This window comes from Scyliorhinus torazame, chromosome 13 (assembly GCF_047496885.1).
Source record: "Scyliorhinus torazame isolate Kashiwa2021f chromosome 13, sScyTor2.1, whole genome shotgun sequence".
Taxonomy (NCBI): Eukaryota; Metazoa; Chordata; class Chondrichthyes; order Carcharhiniformes; family Scyliorhinidae; genus Scyliorhinus; species Scyliorhinus torazame.
This window is the reverse complement of record NC_092719.1, coordinates 71184441-71210548: the sequence shown is the minus strand read 5'-3', so window position 1 is coordinate 71210548 and position 26108 is coordinate 71184441. Positions and strand designations below refer to the sequence as shown.

The window sequence follows — 26108 nt, the reverse complement described above, 5'->3', positions numbered from 1 at the left end:
TTCCTTGGGTAAGCCTAAACCTGCACACAGTCTTCTTCTTGGGCAGTCCCTCAGGATGACTTGCTTCCACTCTGGGGAAGTGGGTTCTGCTGTGGTTTATTAGTCCTATGCTGGATTCGCGGACTCTGCCACAGGTTTGGCAGGTGATATTTGATGAGGTGGGTTGGTGGGACGCTCTGAATTCTGCACTCTCCTTCCGCTGTTTTTGCTTGGCCTCCTCATACGCCAGGCTATGAGGCTCAAGGTGGTTGGCACCCTCACAGATGATTTTTCTCCAGTTTGTGCATTCTGAGGCAAGTTTTTCCCACTCATTAATCCTCACCTTCTGTGTGAGTGGATGTGAATATTTGTTCGTGTGTGGGCATGAGTAAGAATTCAGAGACTGGGAATGAACCAGACACACTTACACACAGATATACACACACTCTCTCTCTCTCACATACCAGCCGACACCGACACACACCTTGGGCTTCGCAGCATCTCAGCGCTGGGCCTCCACAGCCTCTCTCCACACCCACCCACCCCTCCCCTCTCCACCATGGGCCCCGCAACCTCTCCACCCCTATTGTCCCTGCAGCCTTGCCTCTCCCATGGATGCTACAGCCTCTTCCCCCACCATGGTCCCCACAGCCTCTCCCCCCCCCCCCCCCCCCTCAGACACATGGGATGTTGCATTTAGTTAGGGAGGCCTTAAGAGTGTCCTTGTAGTGTTTCCTCTGCCCTCCTTGTGATTGCTTGCCATTGCGGAGTAGAGCACTTGTTTCAGGAGTTTTCTATCAGGCATGTGGGCAATGTGGCCCGCCCGTGTGCAGCTGGTCGACCGTGACCAGTGCCTCGATCCTGGTGATATTGGCTTGGGAGATGACGCTCATGTTGGTACACCTATCCTGCCAGTGGTTTGCAGGTTTTGCAGATTTTTACTGCACACAGTAATCCAAGTGGCCTCACCATTGCCCTGTGTAATTGTAGTAAGTCTTCTTTACTCTCATGCTCCAATCTATGTGTAACAAAACCTAACATAGATTTGCCCTCCTAATTGCTTGAATAATATGCAACGCCTTTCATGTCCTGAGAACATTCTTAACATGTTTCAAAGCCAATTAGTTACTTTTGAAGTGTAACATTATTCATGAGCAAACCAATCAAATTTGAATACAACAAGATCCCATAAACAGTAAACTAAATCAATGGCCAGTTATTCTAGATGTTGGCTAGGACACCAAGCAAGCTCTTGAACTTTACTTTGAATAATATCAATGGATCTTTTATGCCCACCAAAACAGGCAGAGGGGACCTCAATTCAACATCTCATCCAAAACATGATCATGTTAGTGCAATACTTCCTCAGTTATGGGTTGAAATAACAGGCTTAGATTATACGATCAAATCTATAGTTGAGATTGAACTCAGAACCTTTTAACTTAGACTCGATCATTAAGTCAAGCTGGCATTTCAAATAAGTAAGGTTGCAGGAGAATGAAAAATGAAATGAATGAAACATGAAAATCGCTTATTGTCACGAGTAGGCTTCAATGAAGTTACTGTGAAAAGCCCCTAGTCGCCACATTCCGGCGCCTGTTCAGGGAGGCTGGTACGGGAATTGAACCGTGCTGCTGGCCTGCCTTGGTCTGCTTTAAAAGCCAGCGATTTAGCCCAGTGAGCTAAACCAGCCCCTATGAAATGTCAGCCTTAACTAATTTAAAATGAAGAGGGAGTAGGAAGTCAAAAGATGTATTAGCAGTTCATTGTTCAAAAATCCTTTTCTCCACCAAACAGTTATTGCTGGTGATCATTGTACAACGGTAGCACGGGGCAGCACGGTAGCATTGTGGATAGCACAACTGCTTCACAGCTCCAGGGTCCCAGGTTCGATTCCGGCTTGGGTCACTGTCTGTCTCCGGAGTCTGCACATCCTCCCCATGTGTGCGTGGGTTTCCTCCGGGCGCTCCGGTTTCCTCCCACAGTCCAAAGATGTGCAGGTTAGGTGGATTGGCCATGATAAATTGCCCTTGGTGTCCAAAATTGCCCTTAGTGTTGGGTGGGGTTACTGGGTTATGGGGATAGGGTGGAGGTGTTGACCTTGGGTAGGGTGCTCTTTCCAAGAGCCGGTGCGGACTCGATGGGCCGAATGGCCTCCTTCTGCACTGTAAATTCTATGATAAACTAGTAGGAGTGAAGTGAAAGAAATTGTTTAGATGACTATCTTTGCAAAGATTGATTAAATGCTATAAATCATGTTTTGCACAGTATTATCAGGAGCCAAGAGACTAGAATTTACTATGAAAATGAGCTTCTTGAGAAAGTGATTACATTTAGATTTTTGTTAAACATCTTAACAGTAGACCATCTTGACAACCGAGTAATAACACATGTCCCGGCTGTCCTCACAACCACTCCACCCCCCCAAGACACATGGGCTTGGTGTCTTGCTTGAATAGTGTTTGGAATATAGATAGACCTCAAACAAATATTGTACATGCTTAAATACCCTAAAAAGGTTAATTAATGCAAGCCTCAACCAAAGAGTAAACTTTACAAAACCCATATTGAATAAAGTTGCAGATTTTCTCATTTAGTTTTCAAGTCAAATTATCCAGCTTTATATAAAATGGTTTTTAAAATTCAATCCTGTAATTTCTAAAAATGATCTGCACCTTTGCAGTTTTGTTTACTGCACAGGCATCTTACCTCTATAATAGAACAGGCACAGATCGGCAAGCACAAACCAGCGCTTCTTCCAGAGTTTCATACCTGTACTGTCCTGCAAAACAATTCCAAATATCGTATCAGGTAACTTCAATGGCTTTGCTATTTATATATTTGCTAATGGAGACCATTAAGCAGCATTCAAGAGCAGCAATGACTCATTTTGTGAAAAAGTGTCAATCTCAAATCTGCACATGATACAATTAACAGGGATGACATTGCTAATGTATGTTACACTCTTAACCTTTCCCGGAAAGTTGCCCATCCCTAACTTTCATGAAAAGGTGGTGAGCTGCATTTTTGAACTGATGCAGTCTATGTGGTGTCGGAACACTAACAGAGCTATAAGGAAGGGTGTTCCAGGGCTTTGACAAGGAACAGTAATATTGTTCCAAGAAAGAATGGTGTGTGGCTTGGAGGAGAACTCATGCATCTAGCATTCCTCATGCATCTGCTGCCCTTGTCCTTGTAGGTAGTAGAGGACATGGGTTTGGAAAGTTCTGTCAAAGGGGCCTTGATGAGTTGCTGCAGTGCTTCTTGCGGATAGTACACACTGCTGCCACTGTGCATCATTGGTGGAAGGAGGGAGAGTTGAAGGTGATGCGTGGGGTGTGGTACAGGTGATTACACTGTGTCAAGCTTCTTAAGTGTTTTCGGAGCTGCACTTATCCAGGCAAGTGGTAAGTATTCCATCACACTCCTGACTCATGCCTTGTAGGTGTTAGCAGGCTGTGGGGAGTCAGGAAATGAATTACTCACCACCAAATTCTCTGACCTGCTCTTGTAGCCACAGTATTTATATGGTTAGTTCAGTTCAGTTCTGGTCAATGGCAACCCCAAGATGTTAATAGTGGGGCTTTAGGACATCATTCAGTGTCAAAGGAAGATGGTTACATTCTCTATTCTTGGAGATAGTTATTGCCTGGCACTTGAATGGCGCAAATGTTACTTGCCACTTATCAGGCCATAACCAAACATTGTCCAGGTATTGTTGCATATGGACACGGACTACTTCAGTATCTGAAGAGTCGTGAATGGTGCTGAACACTGTACAATCATCAGCGAACATCCTCACTTCTGACCTTATGAAGAAGAAAAGGTCATTACTGAAACAGCTGAAGATTTTAAGCCGAGGACACTACCATGTGAAATTCCCCATCGATGTCACAGGACTGAGGTGATTAACCTCCAACAATGACAACTATCTTCCTTTGTGTTAGGTATGACTTCAAGCAGTGGTTGGTTTTCCCCTTGATTCCCACTGACTTCAGTTTTCTCAAGCTCCTTGATGTCAAGGGCAGTGCAGTCACTCTCACCTCACTTCGAATTCAGCTCTTTTGCACATGTTTGGATCAAGGCGGTAATGAGGTCAAGAGCTCAGTGGCTCTGGCGAAACCCGCACTGAGCATCAGTGAGCAGGATACTGCTGAGTACGTGCTGCTGATAGCACTGTTGACGACACTTTACATCGCTTTGCTGATGATTGAGAGTATACTGATGGGGCAGTAAATGGTTGGGTTGGATTTGTGCTGCTTTTTGTAGACAGGACAAATCTAGGTAATTTTCCACATTGCCGGGGAGATGCTAGTGTTGGAGCTGTTTGGTTAGGGGCTGTAAAATCAGAGGGAAAGTGTTCACATCTGAAGAATTAGTATAGAGCTTATACAAAAGCTTAGTTCAGCCACACCTGGAGATCGTGCACAATTTTAGTTGTCTACTAAAGTCAGGACATCTTGGCTTTGAGGATGCAGAAAGTGGAAATATTTATATTGGAAAAGAGAAGGCTCAAGAAAAATATTAGAGGAATATTCAAGAATCGGAGTAGATTAAACAAATAGATACCTAATAATAGGTTTGGTCTCGTCACAAAGGCTACAAAACCACATGGCCTCAATTCGGAAAAATAAATTTGGAAAGCTAAAATTTAATTACTTTAAGCAGAGGCTTGTCAGAGTGTGATCTGCAGCACTTAAGTTGGCAATTAATAAATTAAGATTGCTTTTGTAAACTCAGTAGAGATGGATGAGAATTAGAAGAAACAGTATAGTGTGTATGAGGTTAAACGGTTTATGTTTTTCTGTGGCTCCAGGATTCCTCGATTCCAATGAGGCATGTCTTCTGACAGTGAAAGGAAAATTACTATGAGTGAGACTTTTATCGCTCCAATGTTAAATCAGGCACAAAACAGCTTCCCGTCCAGATTGCACAGAATTGATCTATGAAAAAATTAGGTCTCATAGATTTTAATTAGGAATTGCTGGTTTAGAAAGTGAATAGTCTGACATGATGTTAAAAGAACTGGCAAGGATAATATAACGCTGCTATAGGTATGCAAGTCCAAAATTCTATAATTTTGACACAATTATATTTAATGGAAGATTAACAGTGGACGCCAGTACTTTGGGAGCTGTGCTTAATTCCAGAAATTAGTAGAAAGATAATGTGGATGTGTTTGTCATCTGTTTTTTGGATTTCATCTTTCCCTGGGTTATTGAGAGCAGATTTGTCTATTCAACATCACTGCCCTCGAGAAAAATGTCTCTGTCTGCTCAATTGTCATTTGAGCAAACAACTGTTTTCCAGTTTACTTTATCAAATTACAAATCTGAAATATCATGGCTGAAATATATTGTTGGGGTGGGGGGAGGGGAAAGAGTGTGGGTAACTGGTTAGCTTAAATTATTCTGTCTCAGTATACATTAATATTTTTGATGGTTTGACTATTATTTCAGTACTTGAAATACCCCAATGTATATTGAGAAGTAAATTGATTTGTTTCATGTGATGTCTAAAAATAGATTCCTCCCAAACACCACAAAAATGCCATATAATTCAAACAGTGGTGCTCACCTGTTTATAAAGCCAGCCACGCTTTATCACTGGTGCATTTGTATTCCTTTTAATTGAGTTTGAACGTTTGCCAAAATTGTGAATTTTCTTTGAAGGTCTTGATGACTGAATAGGGATTGAGAAAACAAATACAGAATAAGTTAAAAAATAATTTTAAGTGTGCCAAATAAATTCTACAGCTTTATAGAAAATAGAAATAAGAAAATTTGAGATACGAGGGAGTAAGTGTACATGCATCCAAATATTATTGCTTCCGCTGTTAAACCCGGACCCAAAGAGCAAAGGACCACGCATCACGACTAATATATGACTAAGAGCAATGTATAATGGGGATTGTAGTTTCCAGGGCAGGGTCTGGTTTTTGCATCCTTCCAGATTTTAGAAAGTCGGATAAGGAGTCCAAGGACAGGTATTTTAAAATATATATCACATATTTGTAAAAGGTTTCAGGAAATTATTTGACAAAATTTCATTCAAATTGTATAGCCATTTAGAAATACTGCGAACCATCCCTTTTCATTTTCATATCTTAGCTGAAGCTCTCAACACATATCCAAATTTTGCTTAGTCTCCTTTTCTCCTTCAGGTTCTCCTCCCGCCCTGTCACAGACTTCTTAGAGAAGCTATGTTAAGTTAGATTATGCTTGGGTTCATTCTAGCACTGAGTACTCCATTTTGTTATTCCTGGACAGAATCTACAGAAGACTGCTGAAACAGTATTCAGAACATGTCCAAAATCAGCTCATGTCTTCAAGGGCTCTTTGTCGAGTCGTAAAAGGTGGCTACTTGTCGTTTATGTAATTTTGACCTCCTGATAGATAAATCTAACTGTCTTAGTTGTTTTTACTCTAGTTATAGTTGGAAGGACAGGTTATGAGTAAAGGGCATGGATCTCGAAGTTGGAGACATCAAGGGTGGGATTCTCTGGTCCCCCAGCCGTGTGTTACTCGGCGACGCACCATTCGCTGGCAGCGGGATTCTATCCTCCCTGCACTTGGCAAAGGGATTTCCTATTGAAACCACCCCATGCCATGCAAACCCACTGGCTTGTTGCGCTGCTAGCGGTGAAAAGTGAACCCCGGCGACCAGAGAATTCTTGCCCAAGTCTCTGGAATGATGAGTTCTGCAAGCCAATGTAAACCAAAGAAAGTAGCGATGGAACTGGGTAAAATGCAACTACCTAGAATTAAGGGTACTGTATCATAAATAGAGAGAGGTTGAGGACCCAAATATTGAGCTCAGCATCTATATTGTGAGATTTCCTGCAGACTTCACACCATTGTGTGTCTTATTCGTGAGCATTATTTACTTTAGTCAAGTTACAAGGAAAAGACTGCGATCAGAACTCTCACTTCTGGTACAGAGACAATTCTAAGCTTTTCCCCTAGATTAGTTCTTTAAACAAGTGATACAGTAAGGCCACAACCAAATTGATGTTTGTTACCTCAAGACATTTTAGAGTTGGAGGACAACTGTACAGCTTAGTTCAACTCCAACTTTTACATCAACTTAAAGGAAGCAATCTACTTCAGCTTTGCTCATCTCCCTGCTGATCCAGTCAAAACTGTCGCTCATCTCCCTGCTGATCCAGTCAAAACTGTCAAGGCACTAGATGGGGGAACAATATGAATGAACTAAAAACGGTTCCACTCAACAATATATTTACTGGCCACCCCCTCAAATTATTGAAGGTTCTGCATTTGAAAGCATATGTTGAAAGTCAATCATTTACAGACTTCACGGACTGGACTCTGATTCTGAGACTAATTGCTGACTCTACGGCGAGAACGGTTGCGTTTCACAACCGAAAGAAACGGCGCAAAACGGCCACCGATCCTCCATCTGGTGAGGGGGCTAGCAGGCACGCAGCATAGAGCACCCGACTCTAGCTGCGGATACGGCTGGAGAACTGCTGGGTCCGTGGCCGTGTATACGCATGGCGGCGGCCTGCAGCGGCCGCGCCGTGCAACATGGCACCAGCCGTGCGCTGACCTGGCCTGCCAAATAGTGACCCCCTTGGGCCAGGCTCGCCACCCCCCAACCATTCCCCACCAGTGCCCCCAGCCTCAGCAATGCCCACCCCCAGCCCGCGGATCGGCTCCCCTCCCCCCCGACTGTGGCGGCGCTGGACTTCAGTTGTCACCCAACTTGCAGTTGTCTGAAAGTAACAGGTGCCAATTTGGCTATGGCTTTCCTCTGCCCCTTGTCAGGGACTAGGTTATGGAGAGAGTTGTCTCTGCACCAGGAATGAGAGTTCTAGTCACAGAATCTTTCACTTAGTTAATTGATTCAGTCATTTTCAAAGAAACAATGCTGAAATGTTGGAGCAATTAGCTACAAGCTGCCCATCAATTTTAAACCCCCGAGCACAGAGTACCTTATCCAAACACTATATTAAAATATATTGAGTGATGGTTTGAATTCCAGAGGAATGCCACTGAGCCATTAATATTTATCGCTGCATCATTTGCCACATTGTTTAACACTTGTACCTCAATTAGCATCAGCACGATATAACCCAAGGTCTAGGATAATGAGGCTGCTATAGACCCATAGACCCTGCACTGTAATATTTGTACCTTTATACTGGTAATCCCTTGACTTTCTCTTCCCTTCAGTCAGGTGAAATCATGAATCCAAGTTATTAATTCACACCTGCATCAATGCCCTCAATATACCGGGACTTTCACATCACTTTCACGTTTCTAAAATTATTCAAACTAATGCTCCCTTATCATTTCAGCTTATACTTGCATTGATATGTAACAATAGTGCAGGTCATACATTGGGATAGCATTTTGCTGGTCCAATTGTACTGAGAAGCCAGCATAGCACTGTAACAATATAACATATTTTATGCATCCACTCAATTTGTATTTGTCCAACGGCGTGAGTCTCACTGCTCAAATTAACAGCAGTACACTGTGCAACACATCAACCAAATAATAATGACCACTTCAGCTTCCCTAAAGAACACGTAGCACAACTTTATGTAAAATAAAGTAATGTAGGCTATGCTGTACATCGGCCTTGATTATATGCAGTACAATTTGGAGCTGTTATTGTGGGCAGTCAGCATTATATTTGTCAATACAACAGAAATTCATGAAGTATCAGCTGCAAGGTGACAACTAGGTGCAACAGCAGTTTTATACTGAAATGATACCAACTCCACTGCCAATAAAAAAGATCCATTTCGCATTGTCCTCCAGTGAAAAGAGTTACATTGCAGTTTTACTGGACAGTTTCAATCTATACTAATTCATTGGGAAGCAATAACATTTTAAATATAACTGGAAAACACTATAGCGGCAAATCAATACAAAACAAAACTACAATACTGGTTCACCAAAAAGCTATGGTCAAACCTAATAGGAGCAGATGGTGTTGGAAGGTTTTTTAAAGATAAAAAATCATTGTCCCTTGACGACAGATCTTATTGACATAGAAGTTACATATTCATAGTTTCCGCCAGTAGTTTGAATAAATATTTACATATTATTGGATCAATATATTTATAGATCTTTTACAAATTAACTTGCAAAGAGTTAATATTTACAAGGTACAAAACAGTTCAGGACTTTGGATGACTCAATATACTGTCATAATAGCATTGAATTATTGTTTTGAATGAAATGCCAAAAATTAAACATCAACAGCTCTTGAAATTACAGAGCCTATTGCTGCATAATTAATTCGAAGAGTAAATAATACAGATGTTCAATTTAGAACCTCTTCACAGCTGAAAACACAGCAAAATCAAATATTGGATTATGCTGCATCTTCAGAACAAGGTACAGGTTGGATTTCTCAAACTATATCAGTTCAAACTTTCATATTACATCAAAATCAAAGTGACCAACGTTGAGTTTATTTTGATGTCGCTGAATAGCAATAATTAACTTTGCTTTTCAGTGTACAATTCGGCTTCCTATCAAGCACATTGACACTTCTAAGAAAAGCAATGTATTTATAATCCAGTTCTTTCAAAAATACACACTGAATTATTTAAACGATCAAACCACATCTGACAATAACACAGCTTTTCTATTAAACTAGATCCTTGATCAAGAGGAGTTGACAGTTAAAGACCATTGTAATTCAATTTTTGATTATTACTTGGGGTGCCAGTGAGCAGTGATCTGATACAAAACTTCAGCACAAATGAGGTCTATCAAAAAGGTGGATTTGTTTTCACATCCCTATTTTCTTTTTTATGATGACAAATTTCTTCTCCAGGAGTTGATTTCAAGGTTAGTTGACTATATTGCAAGCCAAACAGTATTAAAATAGCGATCACCTTGTAACTATTTTGCAGTATTTCAAAGGACAATCACTATTAAAAAAGTTGCTGAAGTGATCTTGTCCTAATTTGCCACCATGCAAAACAAATTTATTTTAATTTCTGAGGTTTCCAAAGTCAGCTGTTATATTACCGTACGTAATATATATATTACTCTTTTGAACCAGCTGAGTTGTTGAAATGAGCATAGAACATAGTGCAGAAGGAGGCCATTCGGCCCATCGGGTCTGCACCGACCGACTTAAGCCCTCACTTCCACCCTATCCCTGTAACCCAATAACCCCTCCTAGCCTTTTTGGCCACTAAGGACAATTTATCATGGCCAATCCACCTAACCTGCAGGGCTTTGGACTGTGGGAGGAAACCGGAGCACCCGGAGGAAACCCACGCAGACACGGGGAGAACGAGCAGTAGTCTTTTTGTAAATATAAACTAATTTATTGAGTAATATAAATAAACTTGTGAGTTCTTTTTATTTAAGACTCAACTAGTAAAATAAAGAAACAATTGTCGAGGTAACTAATTAAATTATACAATACAATACTTTGATAACAAATAACTTCTCTCTCTAGCTTTACTATGTCTGTTCTCGCTTCACTCCTGATACACACTCTTCTAGAAAGAGTGGGAAAACTATTAATGTAGGTTCTGATAGTGAGACCTCTAGTGTTCAATTGCCTGTACTAGCTTTACATATATTGATAATGTATACAGAGATCACTACATTCCCCCCCTTTTTTTTGACATTTTCTTGCAAATATTAAAAGAAAATTTTACGTGTGAAATGCAGTGGTTACATAGTACAGCAATTACTAGGATTGTGTAAAAGTTCACAGATTCAGTCGATTTGGTCTTCTTCTCCTTGTCGATCTTCTTAATTTCATAGGTAATGAAGAAGTTTTAATGTTCTTGTTGCTTGTCAGATTGGAATTTAGTTGATGTTCAACTTGTTTCGAAATTGTGTGATGTAAGTCAAGATGAGGAAAAATCGGTGTTTGATCTTTGACTTGAAGTAGATCACGACAATTTCTTCTATAGATGCTGCCATCTGAAGTTTTAATCAGATAAAATCTGAAAGAGAATTGCCTGATGATATGAGCAATGTCAGACCAACCTCCTTCAGGAAGTCAGAATCGAACAATATTATTTTGTGTTAGAATTGACAAATCTTTTGCATATATATCAAAATACTGTTTTTGTTTCAGTCACTGAAGTTTCTTCACAGTAAGATGTTGTTCAGGAAAATTAGAAAAATAGTCAACAACTAAAACATAATCCTTATCCAATGAATGAAAGAGATCGATACTCACTTTCACCCATGGTGACGTAAGGATGTCATGCTGTTGTAATGGTTCCTTGCATTGTTGATTCTGATGTGTTTGACACGTTGAACATGATGATATCATGTCAGATATATCTTTGTTTACACCTAGCCAATATCTTGATTGTCTGGCTCGGTGTTTACATTTCTCTATGCCTAGACAACCTTCATGAAGTCTAGTAAACATTTCTGACTTCATGCTGTCTGGAAGACAATTCGATCCTGTCTCAGCAAAATACCAAGCTAGTCAGTTCAGACTGTATGCTCTAGTATTGTGGACAATGACCATTGGGCCATCCATGTTGTGGATAATGTATAACTTTGGCCAAAGCAGCATCTTTTTGTGTTTCTTCTCGAATTTGTTGAAGCTTTGAATCAGAGGCTGGAAGTAACTCTCTGAAAAGTTGCAGGTCAGAATCAATGTCATTGATTGATTCCTCATGAAGAATATCAGTGTTGATGGATCTGGATAGAGGGTCAGCTATTATTAAATCTTTGCCTGGAGTATATATCAAATTGAAATCGTATCTTCGCAATTTCATCATTAATCTTTGTAGTCGTGGTGTCATTTCATTTCAATTCTTTTCAATGATGTGTACAAGTGGACGATGGTCTATCTCTACTGTAAACCTTGGTAAACCATAAACATATTCGTGGAACATGCAAATTCCAGTCACAAGTCCTAGACACTCTCTGGGCGTACTTACACTCACTCGCAGTGATGGATCTGGATGCGTAGGCTATGGGAACCCAGACATTTAAATGGTTTTGTTGCAGTAGAACTGCACCTATTCCATTTTTACTAGCATCAGTTGAAATTTTGGTGGGCCTGGTCGGATCAAAGAAGGACAAGCTGGGAGCTTGGATCAATTGTTGTTTCAGATCTGTCCATTCTTTAGTATGACTCTGAGTCCAGTTGAATTCAGTATTCTTTATGATCAGCTGATGTAATGCGGTTGTTCTATTGGAAAGATTCTTGATGAATTTCCCTAGAAAGTTAACAAATCCTAGAAAACGTAAGACTGCTTTCTTGTCTTGCGTTATTTGCATTGATTTGATGTCTTGTACTTTGTCTTCGTCCGGCTTGATACCATTGGCTGTAATGTTGTCACCTAAGAATTTCAAAGAAGAGGCGGCAAACATACATTTAGCTTGGTTCAGCTTTAAACCGTAGCTGTATATTCTTTTGAACACTTCTCTAAGATGATATAATTCTGCCATTGGTCATTTCTGATGTGATTTCCTCTCTCTTTGGTATTGGGTAGTGTTCTCTTCTAATATTACGATTGAGATCTTTTGGATCCATACAGATTTTAATGTCACCCGTTGTTTTTTTTGACACAGACTAGGGAGCTAACCCAGTCAGTCGGTTGTGCTACCCTTGATATTATTCCTTGTGATTGCAATCTTGTTAGTTCAGCCTTCAATCTGTCTCTGAGAGGAGCAGGTAGACATCTTGGTGGATGTACCACAGGCTTGGCATCTTTTTTCAAAAGTATCTTGTACTTATATGGTAGAGTACAATGCCTTGAAATACATCAGGGTATTCATGTAAAAGTTGCTGGATGTCTTCTTTAAGTGTATCTGATTCACAAGTATTGAGGAAAATTGTTTGAATGAGCTGCAAATCCTTAAAGTTTAAGCACCCAATAGTGAAGAACGATTGTCATCCACTACCTCGAATCTGATTTGTTTGTGAATATCCTGATTGGTGGCAATCAAATAACATGATCCATATGGGACAACTGGATTGCCATTATAATCTTTTAAAGAACACTCTGGAGGAATTATGTCATGGTGACTTTTAATCATAGACAAATCTTTGGAATTAAGAAGATTCGCTGAAGCACCAGTGTCTAATTTGAATGAGATTGGAACATTATTAATATGGACAGTAGTCATCCATTCATTGCTGACGACGTTGACTTCTTGATCTTTTGTTGCTTGAAGATCCTTTTTATTTTTGTGTAGAGCTTTTTGTGTTGCTTGGAGATTCTTTTTGCTTGCTTGCAGATTAGTCTGCGTAGATGCCTCAACTAATTTAACGAAGAAAGTATTTTATAACAAGAAAATATCATCTTGTGTGAAATCTTGTTGAGAGTTGATTTGTTTATCTTTGTCAACAGCTCTCACATTGTAGTTCTTTTTATGTGCAGGAGGAGGATAAGTTGCAGATGATTGACACTGAGAAGCATAATGGTTAAGCTTGGAACATCTCAGTGTTTTCCAAAAGCAGGGCATTGTGCCTTTAAGTGTGCATGACCACACCTATGACACATCATCACGTTGTCGTCATGACGTATTTGTGATGTTCGCGCATGCGCAGACCTCTTCTGCGACGCCTTGCAATTCTGTGTGTAGTGCGCATGCCCGAGCTTGAGATTGCATGCGCTGGGTAGCTGCTGTTCCGTAAAGTCTCCTGTGCTGCCTGCGACACCATTTTTATTTGTTCTGCCTCGAGGAATACTTTCGCGCCTTTTTCCTTGGGATAAAATTCTAAATTCTAACTTTTGGTCTGCTCACTGGAGATGCACTTTTCCATTGCGATTTTCGACATTAAATTGTTTTGCCAAATTAAAGCTTCTCGCACAGTATATTCAGTAATTCCATAAACAATTTGATCTCTTACAAGAGAATCGTGAAGGTCCATTTGGTTACATGTTTGAGCTAAGAGTTTAAGATCTGTAATGAAGTTATTCACCGGTTCACCAACTTTTTGAACACGCTAATGAAACCTGAATCTTTCTAAAATTTCATTAGTTTGCAATGGTCATCGAATTTCGCGATAATTTATTCAAACTTCGACTTATCTCCAGTAGCAGCAAAATTAACCAAATTATATATTTCAATTGCTTGCAGGCCTGCTAGGGACAGAAGCAAAACAATTTGTCTTGCATAAGGCGCAACGTTTAAATCACTAGCTTCCAGATAAGAGTTGAAATTGTTGTTTGAACAACTTCCAGTTTAAATTCAGATTACCAGTGGTCTTTAGATGTCTTGGAGCTTGAACTTGTCCATCGATACTCTGTTTTCGTCGAGGACTCCGAAGTTGTGATGAGGAACCCGGAGGAAACCCACACAGATACGGGGAGAACATGCAGACTCCGCAGACAGTGACCCAAGCTGGAATCAAACCTGGGACCCTGCAGCTGTGAAGCAACTGTGCTAACCACTGTGCTGCCCCTGTGTAAATCTCCAAATGCTAACAGCGACATGGAGATCAAATGGATTCCATTATTTTCACAGGATTCAGCTGGAGTGCAGCTTTGTTTAATGCAGCTACAAAAAGCAACTGAAGAGTATACACATATCTGTGTGCAAAAGATCTCAACAGATATGCAATAGCAAAAGTGAAACAAATCTGATTGACACTTTAGGAAATCCAAAGGTCAGAAGAACCAGGACAATTGATTTTTACATCTGATACAATCAATTGACAGCAGAGATTCGCCACAAATTAAGGATTTGCCACATTCAGCAGGCTCATCTACTTGCGGTCAGAAAATCAAAGTTAAACTGAATTTCGGAACCTGTAATGTACAAACCCTCATGGAGAATGAGCAAAATAATCAACTGGAAAACAGGTCGTCCCTTGTTGCCCGTGAACTCAGGCACTTCAATACTGACATGGCTGCCTTGCAAGAGACCAGAAGAGCAGGCAAAGGGCAGCTGAGGGAAGATGGCGATAGTTAAACCTTCTTCTGGAAAGGAAAACCTGAGAATCAGCCCAGAAGCATGGAATTGGTTTCGCCATCAGGAACAAACTCATCAACCAACTCTCGGAGCTCTCCATTGGCATCAATGAGCATCTCATCACCCTCCGTCTACAATGTGTCAAGATCCAGCAGGCAATGCTGGTTGCGTGTCCATGCCCCAATCCTTGATGCCAATGATGAGTCCAAAGAAGGTTTTTACTACACCCTGGACACCATACTCTTCAACATTCCTAAGGAAGATAAGATCATCCTCCTTGGGGACTTCAATGCCAGGATTGGAAAGGACTCCCAAATCTGGAAAGGAACCAGCAGAAAGGAAGGAATTGGGAATTGCAATCCCAAGGGAGTTCTCGTGATTGCAAAATGTGTAGAACACCAACCTGTCATCATTAACACACTATTCCAACAAAAAGACAAGTTTGAGACTACCTGGAGACATCCACGATCAAAGCATGGGCATATCAACTTCAACATTATAGAATCTCTACAATGCAGGAGGATGCCATTTGGCCCATTGGGTTTGTAGCGACCCTCTGAGAGGGTACCCTACCTCGGCCCACTCCCTCCGTCTCATCCCCATAACTCTACCTAACCTACACGTCCCTGGATACTAAGGGGCAATTTTTTTATCATAATCAAACCATCTGAGCTGAACATCTTTAGACTGTGGGAGGAAACCGGAGGAAACCCATACTGACATGGAGAAAATGTGCAACCTCCACACAGACAATCACCCAAGGCAGGAATTGAACCTGGGACTGTGGTGCTGTGAGGCAGCAGTGCTAACCACTGTGCCACTGTGTTCTCCCCTATTTAGAAGGAGGCTATTCGATCCATTGAATCTGCACCTGCCCTCCAAAAGAGTACCCTATCTAGGCCCAATCCCCCACACTATCCCCGTAAGTCAGTAACACCACCTAACCTTTGGACACTTTATCATGGCAAATCTACCTAACCTGCGCATCTTTGTACTGAGAGAGGAAACCAGAGCACCCACGCAGCCACGGGGAGAATGTGAAAATTCCACATGCAGTCACCCAAGGCCGGAATTGAACCCGGGTCCCTGGAGCTGTTTGGCAGCAGTACTAACCACTTTGCCCCATGCCACCATATAATCCGATCCAGACACCAAAAGGATGCCCTTATCACCAAATCAATGCCCAGTGCAGGTGACTACTGGATAGATCACGAGCTCATCCACTCCTCTTTGTCCATCAAACTCCACCAGAAGCAGCGGAAGATGAAGATTAATTAGAAAAAAGATCAATGTTGAGCGCCTTCAAGAGCCAAGCATGCGAGTGAACTTCCAACAATGTCTTTTCCAAAATCTCAAAGTGTCCATTCTAATGGAGTGGAGGAAAACTGGAAAAAGCAGAAGACAATCATCATCTCAAGCTGTGAAGAAACAATCGGCTACAAGACCAGGAAATACCAAGACTCGATGTGAATGACCACATCATCCAAGAGCTCATTGACTAGAAGAGGAAAGCTCTCCGAGCCTTGCAAAACAACATAACCAGCAAGGCAAAGAGGAGAGCTCATCAATTAGCCAAGGCGGGGATGTAAAGAAGAACAAGGGACATCAAAAACCAATGGTGGACAGAAAAAGCTAAGGAAATGCGACTCCTTGTTGACAAGCATGACACCCAGGGCTTCTTCAGTGCCACCAAGGCAAGATATGGATACAATAGCCTAGGCCTCAAACCGATGCAGTGTAAGGAAGGAACCCTCTTGAAGGACAGAGAAAACATTGGCCTTCGATGGAGAGAATACTTCAAATTTCTCTTAAGCAGTGATACACCATAGATGAGGACGGGTTTGAGGAAATCCCTCATTCGCATCAAAGATGATCTTGGACTCCCACGAAGTGTGGCCAAAGTCGAAGCCACCATTAAGCACATGAAGAACGTTAAGGTGCAGGAGTGGATGGGATCCTAGCAATGATTTTCAAACTTGCGAGGAGAAGAGATCACCCGTCACCTCCATCAGCTGTTGCTGAGCCATCATCGCCACCATCTTCAAGAAAGGAGACAAAGCGGTTCATGGGAACGACCAAGAAATCTCCCTTCTCTCCATTGCCGGGAAGATAATCGCCCAAATTCTTGGTAGCCACTTTCTCTCAGTCTCTGAAGAAATCTTTCCCAAAAGCAGTGTAGCTTCCGACCAAATCATGGAACAGCAGACATGATCTTCACTGCTTGGCAACTTCAAGAGAAATGTCAGGAGCAGCATCAATCAGTCTACATAACCTTCATCAATCTGACTAAGGCTTTTGACTCAGTCAATCGGAAGTGCTATGGAAGACCCTGTGAAAGGCCAGCTGTCCAGAGAAAGTCATTAACATCCTCTAACTCCTCCAAGACAAGATGACGGAAATAAGACAGAAACCTTCAAGGTCAAGACTGGAGTCAAGCAGGGATGCGTCATTGCCTCCAACCTTTTCTCCATCTTCATCACCACCATCCTTCACCATAGTCAGAGTCGTACAGCGCAGAAAAGGTCCTTCATCTCATCGAGTCTGCACCAACAATAATTGCCCCAAATCATGTGCTAATCCCATTTACCAGCAATTGGGGCGGCACAGTAGCACAGTGGGAAACACTGTTGCTTCACAGGGCTAGGGATCCAGGCTTGATTCCCTGCTTCATTGTCTGTGCGTAGTCTGCACGTTCTCCCCGTGTCTGCGTGAGTTTCCTCCGGGTGCTACGATTTCCTCTCACAAGTATCGAAAGACGTGCTGTTAGGTAATTTGGACATTCTGAATTCTCCCTCAGTGTACCCGAACAGGCGCAGGAATGTGGCAACTAGAGGCTTTTCACAGTAACTTCATAGCAGTGTTAATGTAAGCCTACTTGTGACAATAAAGAGTATTATTATTGTCCCATATCCTTGAACGTGATGGTTTTTCAAGTGCTTTTTAAAGGTTGTATGGTTTCCAGCCTCCACTACCTTGAAATGTCCTTGAATTCCCTGTACTGTTTACTCATTTCTAACCAATAATCAAATTTTCTTTCCTTCCTTTAATTCCACATCCCTTAACCACCTCCAATAATCTTGTGTTGCACATTGTCAAAAGATGTCTAGAAATCCACATCCACCACATCCACTGCATATTCCCTATCTATGATATCTGCCACAAACTCAAAGTTGGTTTGCGTAATTTTCTATCTGGAAATCCATGTTGGCCTTTTCTAATTATTTTCTTTACAGCTAGATGTTTGATAATTTCATCTGCAAAGTATCTAAATCCCTGTCACAGGTGTTTAACTAAATGACCTAGATTTATCTCAGATAACTGTCTTCATTTTTGAAAATAAATGTTACATTGGTTATTCTCCAGTCTTTTGACATACATCCAATTCTCTGTCTGGGGGGCAGAAATGGGTTAGAGCCATAAATTAGGTCAGCACAAATGGCACTACACAAGTCCTGGAGCGAACTACTGTGTCACCTACAGTTACCGTACACCTGGCAAAAATGATTCTCTTTTAATCTTTGCCAGTTTTAGTCTCACACTAAAAAGCAGGGGGAATGAGCAGTTGCAGGAATTCATTAAGGGAAAGTTTTAACATGAAAAATAGATTATGTAGGAATGTTAAAATGGAAACAAATCAACTGAATGTAGTACCACATAGAAAGGATAACAGCTTTATAGTTAACTATATTAACTGCGCAGGGCAGGATCACAGAATTATGCCGCAGAAGGAGGCCATTTGGTCCATTGTTCATGCATTCTCCAAATGACTTAGTGCGATTCCCCATGCTTTTTCCCATACCCCTGTACATTGTTTCTACTCATGTGGTCATCTAATGCCCTCTTGAATGCCCTGATTTAATCTGCCTCCACCACAAATCCAGGCACTACATTCCAGATTCGAACCACTTGGTGTGTGAAGAAGTTTTTTCCCCCCACATTACACTTGTTTATTTTGCATATTGTCACCACACCCTGGGCTGGTGCGCAGTCAATTCCAGCTCCACTTGACCCAGAGTTGCAACAGAAGTGAAATTAGGTGCCATTTTAAAGTACCTGAGGACCTTGGTTGAGCCCAATAAAATGCAGTCACCAGGTCTGTAACTTTAACACAAGTAACCTTTTATTATCTACAATATTATAATTAAGCTGACGGAAAATATAACTCACTATGTAATAACCATTTCCCAATCCCCCCACACTTTTAACAACCCCCACTCTCTACACAAATACAAACACAGGAGGGAAAGGGTGATTGAGAGGTAAAGAAAATATGAATAAAATAAAAGAAGAAAGGATCTTTGATGCACTAGGATGACTTCTAGTTAATGTATTTCTGAAGGTTAGACCTTCAGTTTGCGTACTTTGCTTTCCTTCAGCTTGTAATGATCTTCAGTACAGACTCACAAAGACAGCAGGCTATCGGCGGCAGAGAGGGGAAGAAAAAACAGCTGCTCTTTCTTCGAGGGTCTAGAGGCTTCTGGCCAGGTTGTCTATTTTTGCTGTAGATTCAGGATAATTTCAAGTTTACAGCAAGGATGTGCCAGGCATTGACTGGCTTTAGAACAATAAAGCAGTTCTTTCTCCTTCTAAGTTTTAAACACTTCTGCCAAGCACTTTCAGAAAGCATCAAGCAGCAACCAATCACTGACTTGTCAGACAGACACTGTCCCCGGTAAATCCACTGGTTGCCAGTTAGCTAATGAAACTGACTTCCTGCAAAACTGGTTCTTAAGATTAATTCGGTGCTGACGACTTGGGGTTCTCCTCTCAAAATACAAAACCTAGGAACACACTGTCCTGGGCAAGCAGGCACATTCTGATTATGGGCCTAGGGACCAAGAATAATTAAATTGAATAATATAAATGGGACCAAAGAAAATAACCAGGAAGGACTCATACTAAATCATTTTAGTTCTGTGCCTTCTTGTTCTTGATCCTTTTATGAGCAGGAACAGTTTTCCCAATCTACTTTGTCAGGTTCCTTCATGATTTTGAACATCTCTATCAAACCTCCCCTTAGACTTCTTCTGTCCAAGGAGAACAGTCCCAACCTCTCCAATCTATCCTCATAACTGAAGTTTCTTATCCCTGCAAACATTCTTGTAAACCTCTTCTGCACTCTCTCCAATGCGTTCACTTCTTTCTTATCGTCTGGCACCCAGAACAGCACAGGTCTAATTAGTGTCTTGTATAAGCTCAGCTTAATTTCCTTGCTCTTGCATTCTATTAATAAAGTACAGAATATGATATGCTTTATTAACTGCTCTCCTCACCTGTCCTGCAATCTTCAACCATCTATGCACATATACACCTAGGTCCCTCTGCTCTTGCACCCCCTTAAAAGATTTACCCCATATTTTATGTTGTCTCTCCATGTTTTTCCTACCAAAATGTATCACCCCACACTTCTCTGCATTGAGCTTCATCTGCCATCCATCTGTCCACTCCACCAACCCGTCGAGGTCCTTTTGAAGTCCTACACTGTCCTCTTCACAGTTTTGTGCTATCCACAAACTTTGAAATTGTCCCTGGCACACCAAGATCTAGATAATTAATATTTATTACGAAAAGCAACGGACGTAATACCAACCCCAAGGAACACCACTGCAAATGTACCTCCAGCCCGGAAAATATCCATCAACCATAAGACCATAAGAAGTAGGAGCAGAAATAGGTCACTTGGCCCATTGAGCCTGCTCTGCCATTCAATGAAATTGTCGGTGATCTGATAATCCTCAATTCCATTTTCCTGTCTAGTCCCCATAACCCTTGATTCCTTTGTGAAGGAAATCAGCTATTTCTGATCGGTAAAAGGCCATTTTAATGTAAATATTAAAGACCAGTCTTTAATACCCATTTTAAAATTAGGATTTCAGTATTCATATCCTTAGGTCATGACAAAACACAACTTAAACAGAGGTACAGAACTTGACACATCCACAAACTAGTTGAAGATAAATGCAACATTTTTACTGACGATATGAACTGACTATTGTTCTAATGAACAGATTTCAAAATTAGTTTCATATAAAGAAATGAGCTGTACCAGTAATCAGATCAAGGTAGAAATAAGCACCATAGCAATATGAAGCCACCATTGTTCAGAATATGGATAAAATGTGAGTCAGCAGAAACCAGTAAGAACCAGACTCGATTACAGCACAAAATCACATTCCGTAGCACACACAAAAATTCAAACATGAAACATTTAAAACTTTTGTTGCACATTGAGGATTGACAATTAACTATCTAAGCAAATGTATTTGAAACTCACCCAAACCAATCAGGACGACATAGAGGTAGGGACAGATGGCCTCGGACTGATACCATTTTCCTTAAATATGAGAGTTCGGACAGCCATTTTCTATCTGGATCATTCTATACTTTTACTTGACTATTCGCTATCTTTATTTTCATATTTTCCCTTCTAAAATTCTTGAAGTCTGCGCAAGCTGTCTTTGCCTTAGCAAGAAACCATTTCTGTATTATTTTTGAAAGTTAAAATTGTTTTATAAATTACTTCTTTTGCTTAAGTCTTTTGCTGGCAAGGCTTTATTGAGAATAGATTTAAGTTTCTCTCAATTGTAATCAGTAGAGGCAATAAAAGATTCTTACTTTGCATCCGAGAAGTGTAACTCACATTTCTATCGAGTTTTAAAGTGTATGCGAGACTGCACTTGAACCGCAAGGTAGATCTCTACACCTTGCTGATTCAAAATCTGTCTATCTCAGTCTTGAACATACTTAACGTCCAGTCTCCACAGTTCTCTGTGGTAAGGATTTCCAAGAAATTCCTCCCCATCTCTGTCTTAAATGGACGACCCCTTACTCTGAGATTATGCCCTCTGGGGAGACATCCTCTCAGCATCTACCCTGTCAAGTCCCCGGAGAATCCTGTATGTCTCTGGTTGCCTCTTATTCTTCTAAACTCCAATGAATACAGGCCAACGTACTCAATTTCTCCTCATAAGAAAATCATTCCATACTCGGGATCAACCTAGTGAACCGTCTCTGGGCTGCCTCCAATGCTAATATATCTTTCTTTAGATAATGGGATCAAAACTATTTACAGTAGTCTAGGTGTGGTCTAACCAGTGCCTGGTATAGTTTTAGCAGGACTTCCCTATTTTTATACTCCATTTCCTTTGAAATAAAGGCCAACATTCCATTTGCCTTCCCAATTACCTGCTGAACGTGCATGCTAACTTTTTTCTGATTTGTGCACAAAGACTTCCAAATCCCTTTGCTGCAGTTTCTGCAGCCTTTTTGCATTTAAATAATATTCAGCTCCTTTATTCTTCTACCGAAGTGCATACATTCACATTTTCCTACATAATATAGCATCTGCCAAATTTTTGCCCATTCACCTAACCTGCCTATATTCCTCTGTAGACTCCTTGTATCATCCTTATCATTTGCCTTTCCACCGTTACTCCCTGCTTTCTATTATTCAACTAATTTTGTACCCACATTGCTACTGTCATTTTTATCCCATGAGCTATAACTTTTCTCACAAGTCTGTTTTGTGGCACTGCAACGAATACCTTTTGAAAATCCATGTACACCACATCAATAGAATTATCTCATCAACCATTTCTGTGAAATCCTCAAAAACCTCCAGCAATTAGTTAAACACGATTCCAATTCAGATATCCATGCTGGATCTTCCTAATTAACTCACACTTTTTCATGTGACTACTAATTCTATCCTGAATAATTGTTTCTGGAAGCTTACCCACCACTGATGTTAAACTGACTTGTCTATAATTGCTGGGGTTAGCCGTACAACCTTTTTTTCACAAGGGCATAACATTTGTGATTCTCCAATCCTCTGGCAGCTCCATAGTCTAGAAAAGACTGGAACGTTATGGCCAGTGCCCCTGCAATTTCCATTCTAATTTCCTTCAATATTCTTCGATACATCTTATCCAGTCCTGGTGCCTTGTCAACTTTAAGCATCAACAGCCTATTCAACACAATTTTGAATCCTTCTAAAAACAGAGTTTTGTCATCTGTCTCGATTGCTGGGTAACATCTACCTTCTTGGTAAATGCAGATACAAAGTATTCATTTAATACCTCAGCCATGCCCCAGACTCCATGTGTAAGTTCCTTTTTTAGTCCCTAATTTGCCCTATTCCTATTATGACCCTTGGCTTTTGTAGGTTCGAGTAAAACAAAATTGACATCTTAAACATGAGCACTTTGTGCAATGTAATTGAGATTAGTTTGCAGGGCTGAGGTTAGAAGTAGAATTTTGAATTTGAAATTCTTGGATGTAACACATGGTGAATTATTGGTAATCAGAGAGGATTAAATGTTAGATTAATTAAATTGCTGTATGGTTTTACCACTCTCCCACTATTTTTATTACACTGGTATCTTGTTGAGATTTGGCAGGGAAAATTGGACAGAAACATCCTGTTTCCAAAGTTTAAGTGCATATGTATCAGAACCGGAGGTTGCTGTCCAATTCATGCCTTGGTATCTGTCACCAACATTTCTACTGCAAAATCCAGATCAAAAATGAAGGGCATGAAGTTATGGTACTTACCCATTAAAGACTTCAGAAAAAGCTCGGACTAGTCTATTCAGGTATAAATGAATTTCTAATGATGTTATAATACGAAGCAATTTCATTGGTAATTAACATTTAGAGTGTGGTTTCTCATTTAACAGGATTTTAATTATTGTTGGAAATGTTTTTAAAAATTAAAATTAATTTTAACTTTTTTGTCACCATCTTTTCTTTCTTCCCTATTATTCCGCTTTCTGTAAATGATTTTACATTTGAATTAAATAGTCAAGCTTGGAACTCCTGAACTCTGCATGCCTCAATAAGAATTTTTCAATCTGACTGGTTAAAGAATCACACTGCTGCTTGTCCTTTTCACAGGTCTAATTTCAGACCTCCGACGACAATAGGTTATCACTCAAAAGTTCATTAAGAAAAATCAGCGAGAGCTGCAAGTATGATAACCAATGTACGCTGCTCATTCGCTAAAATCTGGGCCATTAACTCATGTATATTTATATGAATTACACTAAGCAAAAATAATTATAGGATAAAAGATTATGATGTGACTGCTTTGTAAAATCAAATTATAGTTAATTAGAAGAATACTGATGCAAAATTAGAACTATCTGGACCAGGCCAACATAAAAAGGTGGGTAGCTGACCTTATTAACATATTTGAAGAAATGTGGTCTAATTCTACTTTCCTGCTTATTCTTTATACTCTTTGCTCTTCCTCTTTTTCAAGCAACTATCTAATTCACTTTTAATAAAACTTTCTGAACCAGGCTTCAACTATGGTTTCTGGTTGGCATTTCCAAATTCTAACCAGCTTCTAGTTAAAGTTTTTTTAAAATTCCCTTAATGTCTTCATAATAATTTTAAATGTAGGCCCTTTGGTTATCATCTTGCTCACGTCAAAACAATCCATCACTATTTATCTCATTAATCCTTCATAACCTTGAAGACCTGACATGGGTCATTCCTTTCTAAACTATAACTTCTCAAGCCTTTTTTCTATAAACCTCCATTTATTAGTACTCAGTTTTTTGGGTGACATTTAATAGTGCCACAAAAACATTATAACTATTCAAATATGGAGAAACCAGATTGCCAAGTGTACAAACTATGATGTATGAATAAAAATAGGATAAACTAAAGCAAAGGCCAACATTTGCTCAACGTACAAAATTGGGGGACTTTGCAATGATACTGAACAAGCAGAAGTGAATAAGACCGAAAGAGCTGCATGTGAACCACAGATTGCTCACAGACAAAATAACAAGGGAAGGGTTTAGATTTTTGGGTCATTGGGATCAGTTTTGGGGAAGGAGAAAGCTATTTGGAAGAGATGAGCTTCATCTGAGCCGAAATGGAACCAATCTTTGGGCTGAGACAATAAATAGTATCGTGGGGGTGAATTTAAACTTTTACGGCAGGGGTGGGTTGACTAATGGGCCTAGTTTTAGAAGTACCAGCGAGGGAAAAAGAGAGAATATAGAGAATAGGGAAAATGGAGTGAGGGAAGGCTTGAGTGTTGACAGTTAACAAAGGAATGGTCGCCTCCCAAAGGGCAAGAAAGAGAGGGAGGCAGTGGCACAGTGATGTTGTCACTGGACTCAACCAGGATAATGATCTGGGGACCTGGGTTCGGATCCCACCACGGCAGGTGGTGAAATTTAAACTCAATAAAATATCTAGAATTGAAAGACCAAAGATAACCATGAAACCATTGTCGATTGTTGGAAAAACCCATCTGGTTCACTAATATCCTTTAGGGAAGGAAATCTGCCATCTTTAGCTGGTCTGGCCTACATGTGGCTCCAGAGCGACAGCAATGTGGTTGACTCTTAAATGGCCTAGCAAGCCACTCAGTTGTATTCAACCACTACAAAAACACAAAAAAGAAATGAAACTGGACAGACTACAAAAATACAAAAAAGAAATTAAACCAGACGGACTATCCGGCATTGAACCAGGCACTGGAAGTGACAATGAGAGACCCAGCCCTGTAGACCCTGCAAAGTCTTCCTTACTAACATCTGGGGGCTGGTGCCAAAGTTGGGAGAGCTGTCTCAGACTAGTTAAGCAACAGGCTGATATAGTCACAGAATTATACCTTACAGACAATATCCCCAACAGCATTATCACCATTCCTGGGTATGTCCTATCTCACCAGCAGGACCGACCAAGCAGAAGTAGTGGCACAGTGTATACAGTCAGGAGGGAATTGCCCTGGGAGTCCTCAACATCGATGCTGGACCCCATTAAGTCTCATGGCTTCAGGTTAAACATGTGGGCGGCACGGTAGACAGTGGTTAGCACTGTTGCTTCACAGTGCCAGAGACCCATGTTCGATTCCCGGCTTGGGTCACTGTGCGGAGTCTACACGTTCTCCCCGTGTCTGCGTGGGTTTCCTCCCACAAGTCCCTAAAGACGTGCTTGTTAGGTGAATTAGACATTCTGAATTCTCCCTCATTGTACCCATACAGGCTCAGTAACTTCATTGCAGTGTTAATGTAAGCCTACTTGTGACAATAACAAAGATTATTTTTATTTTTACATGGACAAGAACATTTCCTGCTGATTACGACGTACTGGTCACCATCAGCTGGTGAATCAGTACTCCTACATGTTGAACACCACTTGGAGGAAGCACTGAGGGTTGCAAGAGTGCAGAATATGCTCTAGGTGGGGGACTTCAATGGCCTTCCCCAAGAG

At 40.7% G+C, this 26108-nt stretch overlaps 1 protein-coding gene across 13 annotated transcripts in view; it reads right to left on the bottom strand.

Annotated features, from left to right (window-relative positions):
* The window catches only part of plekha5 (pleckstrin homology domain containing, family A member 5), a 525939-nt gene that overhangs the window by 145537 nt on the left and 354294 nt on the right, over positions 1-26108 (bottom strand). For all 13 annotated transcript variants that reach the window (XR_011934086.1, XM_072471752.1, XM_072471741.1 and 10 more), the window contains 2 exons: positions 5557-5661; positions 2689-2761 (listed from right to left, as the gene is read on the bottom strand). Coding sequence is in view for 12 of the 13 variants with exons in the window: in XM_072471752.1 (XP_072327853.1) it covers positions 2689-2761; positions 5557-5661 (178 nt within the window). In the remaining variant the exon portion in view is untranslated. The remainder of the gene's footprint in view (positions 1-2688; positions 2762-5556; positions 5662-26108) is intronic.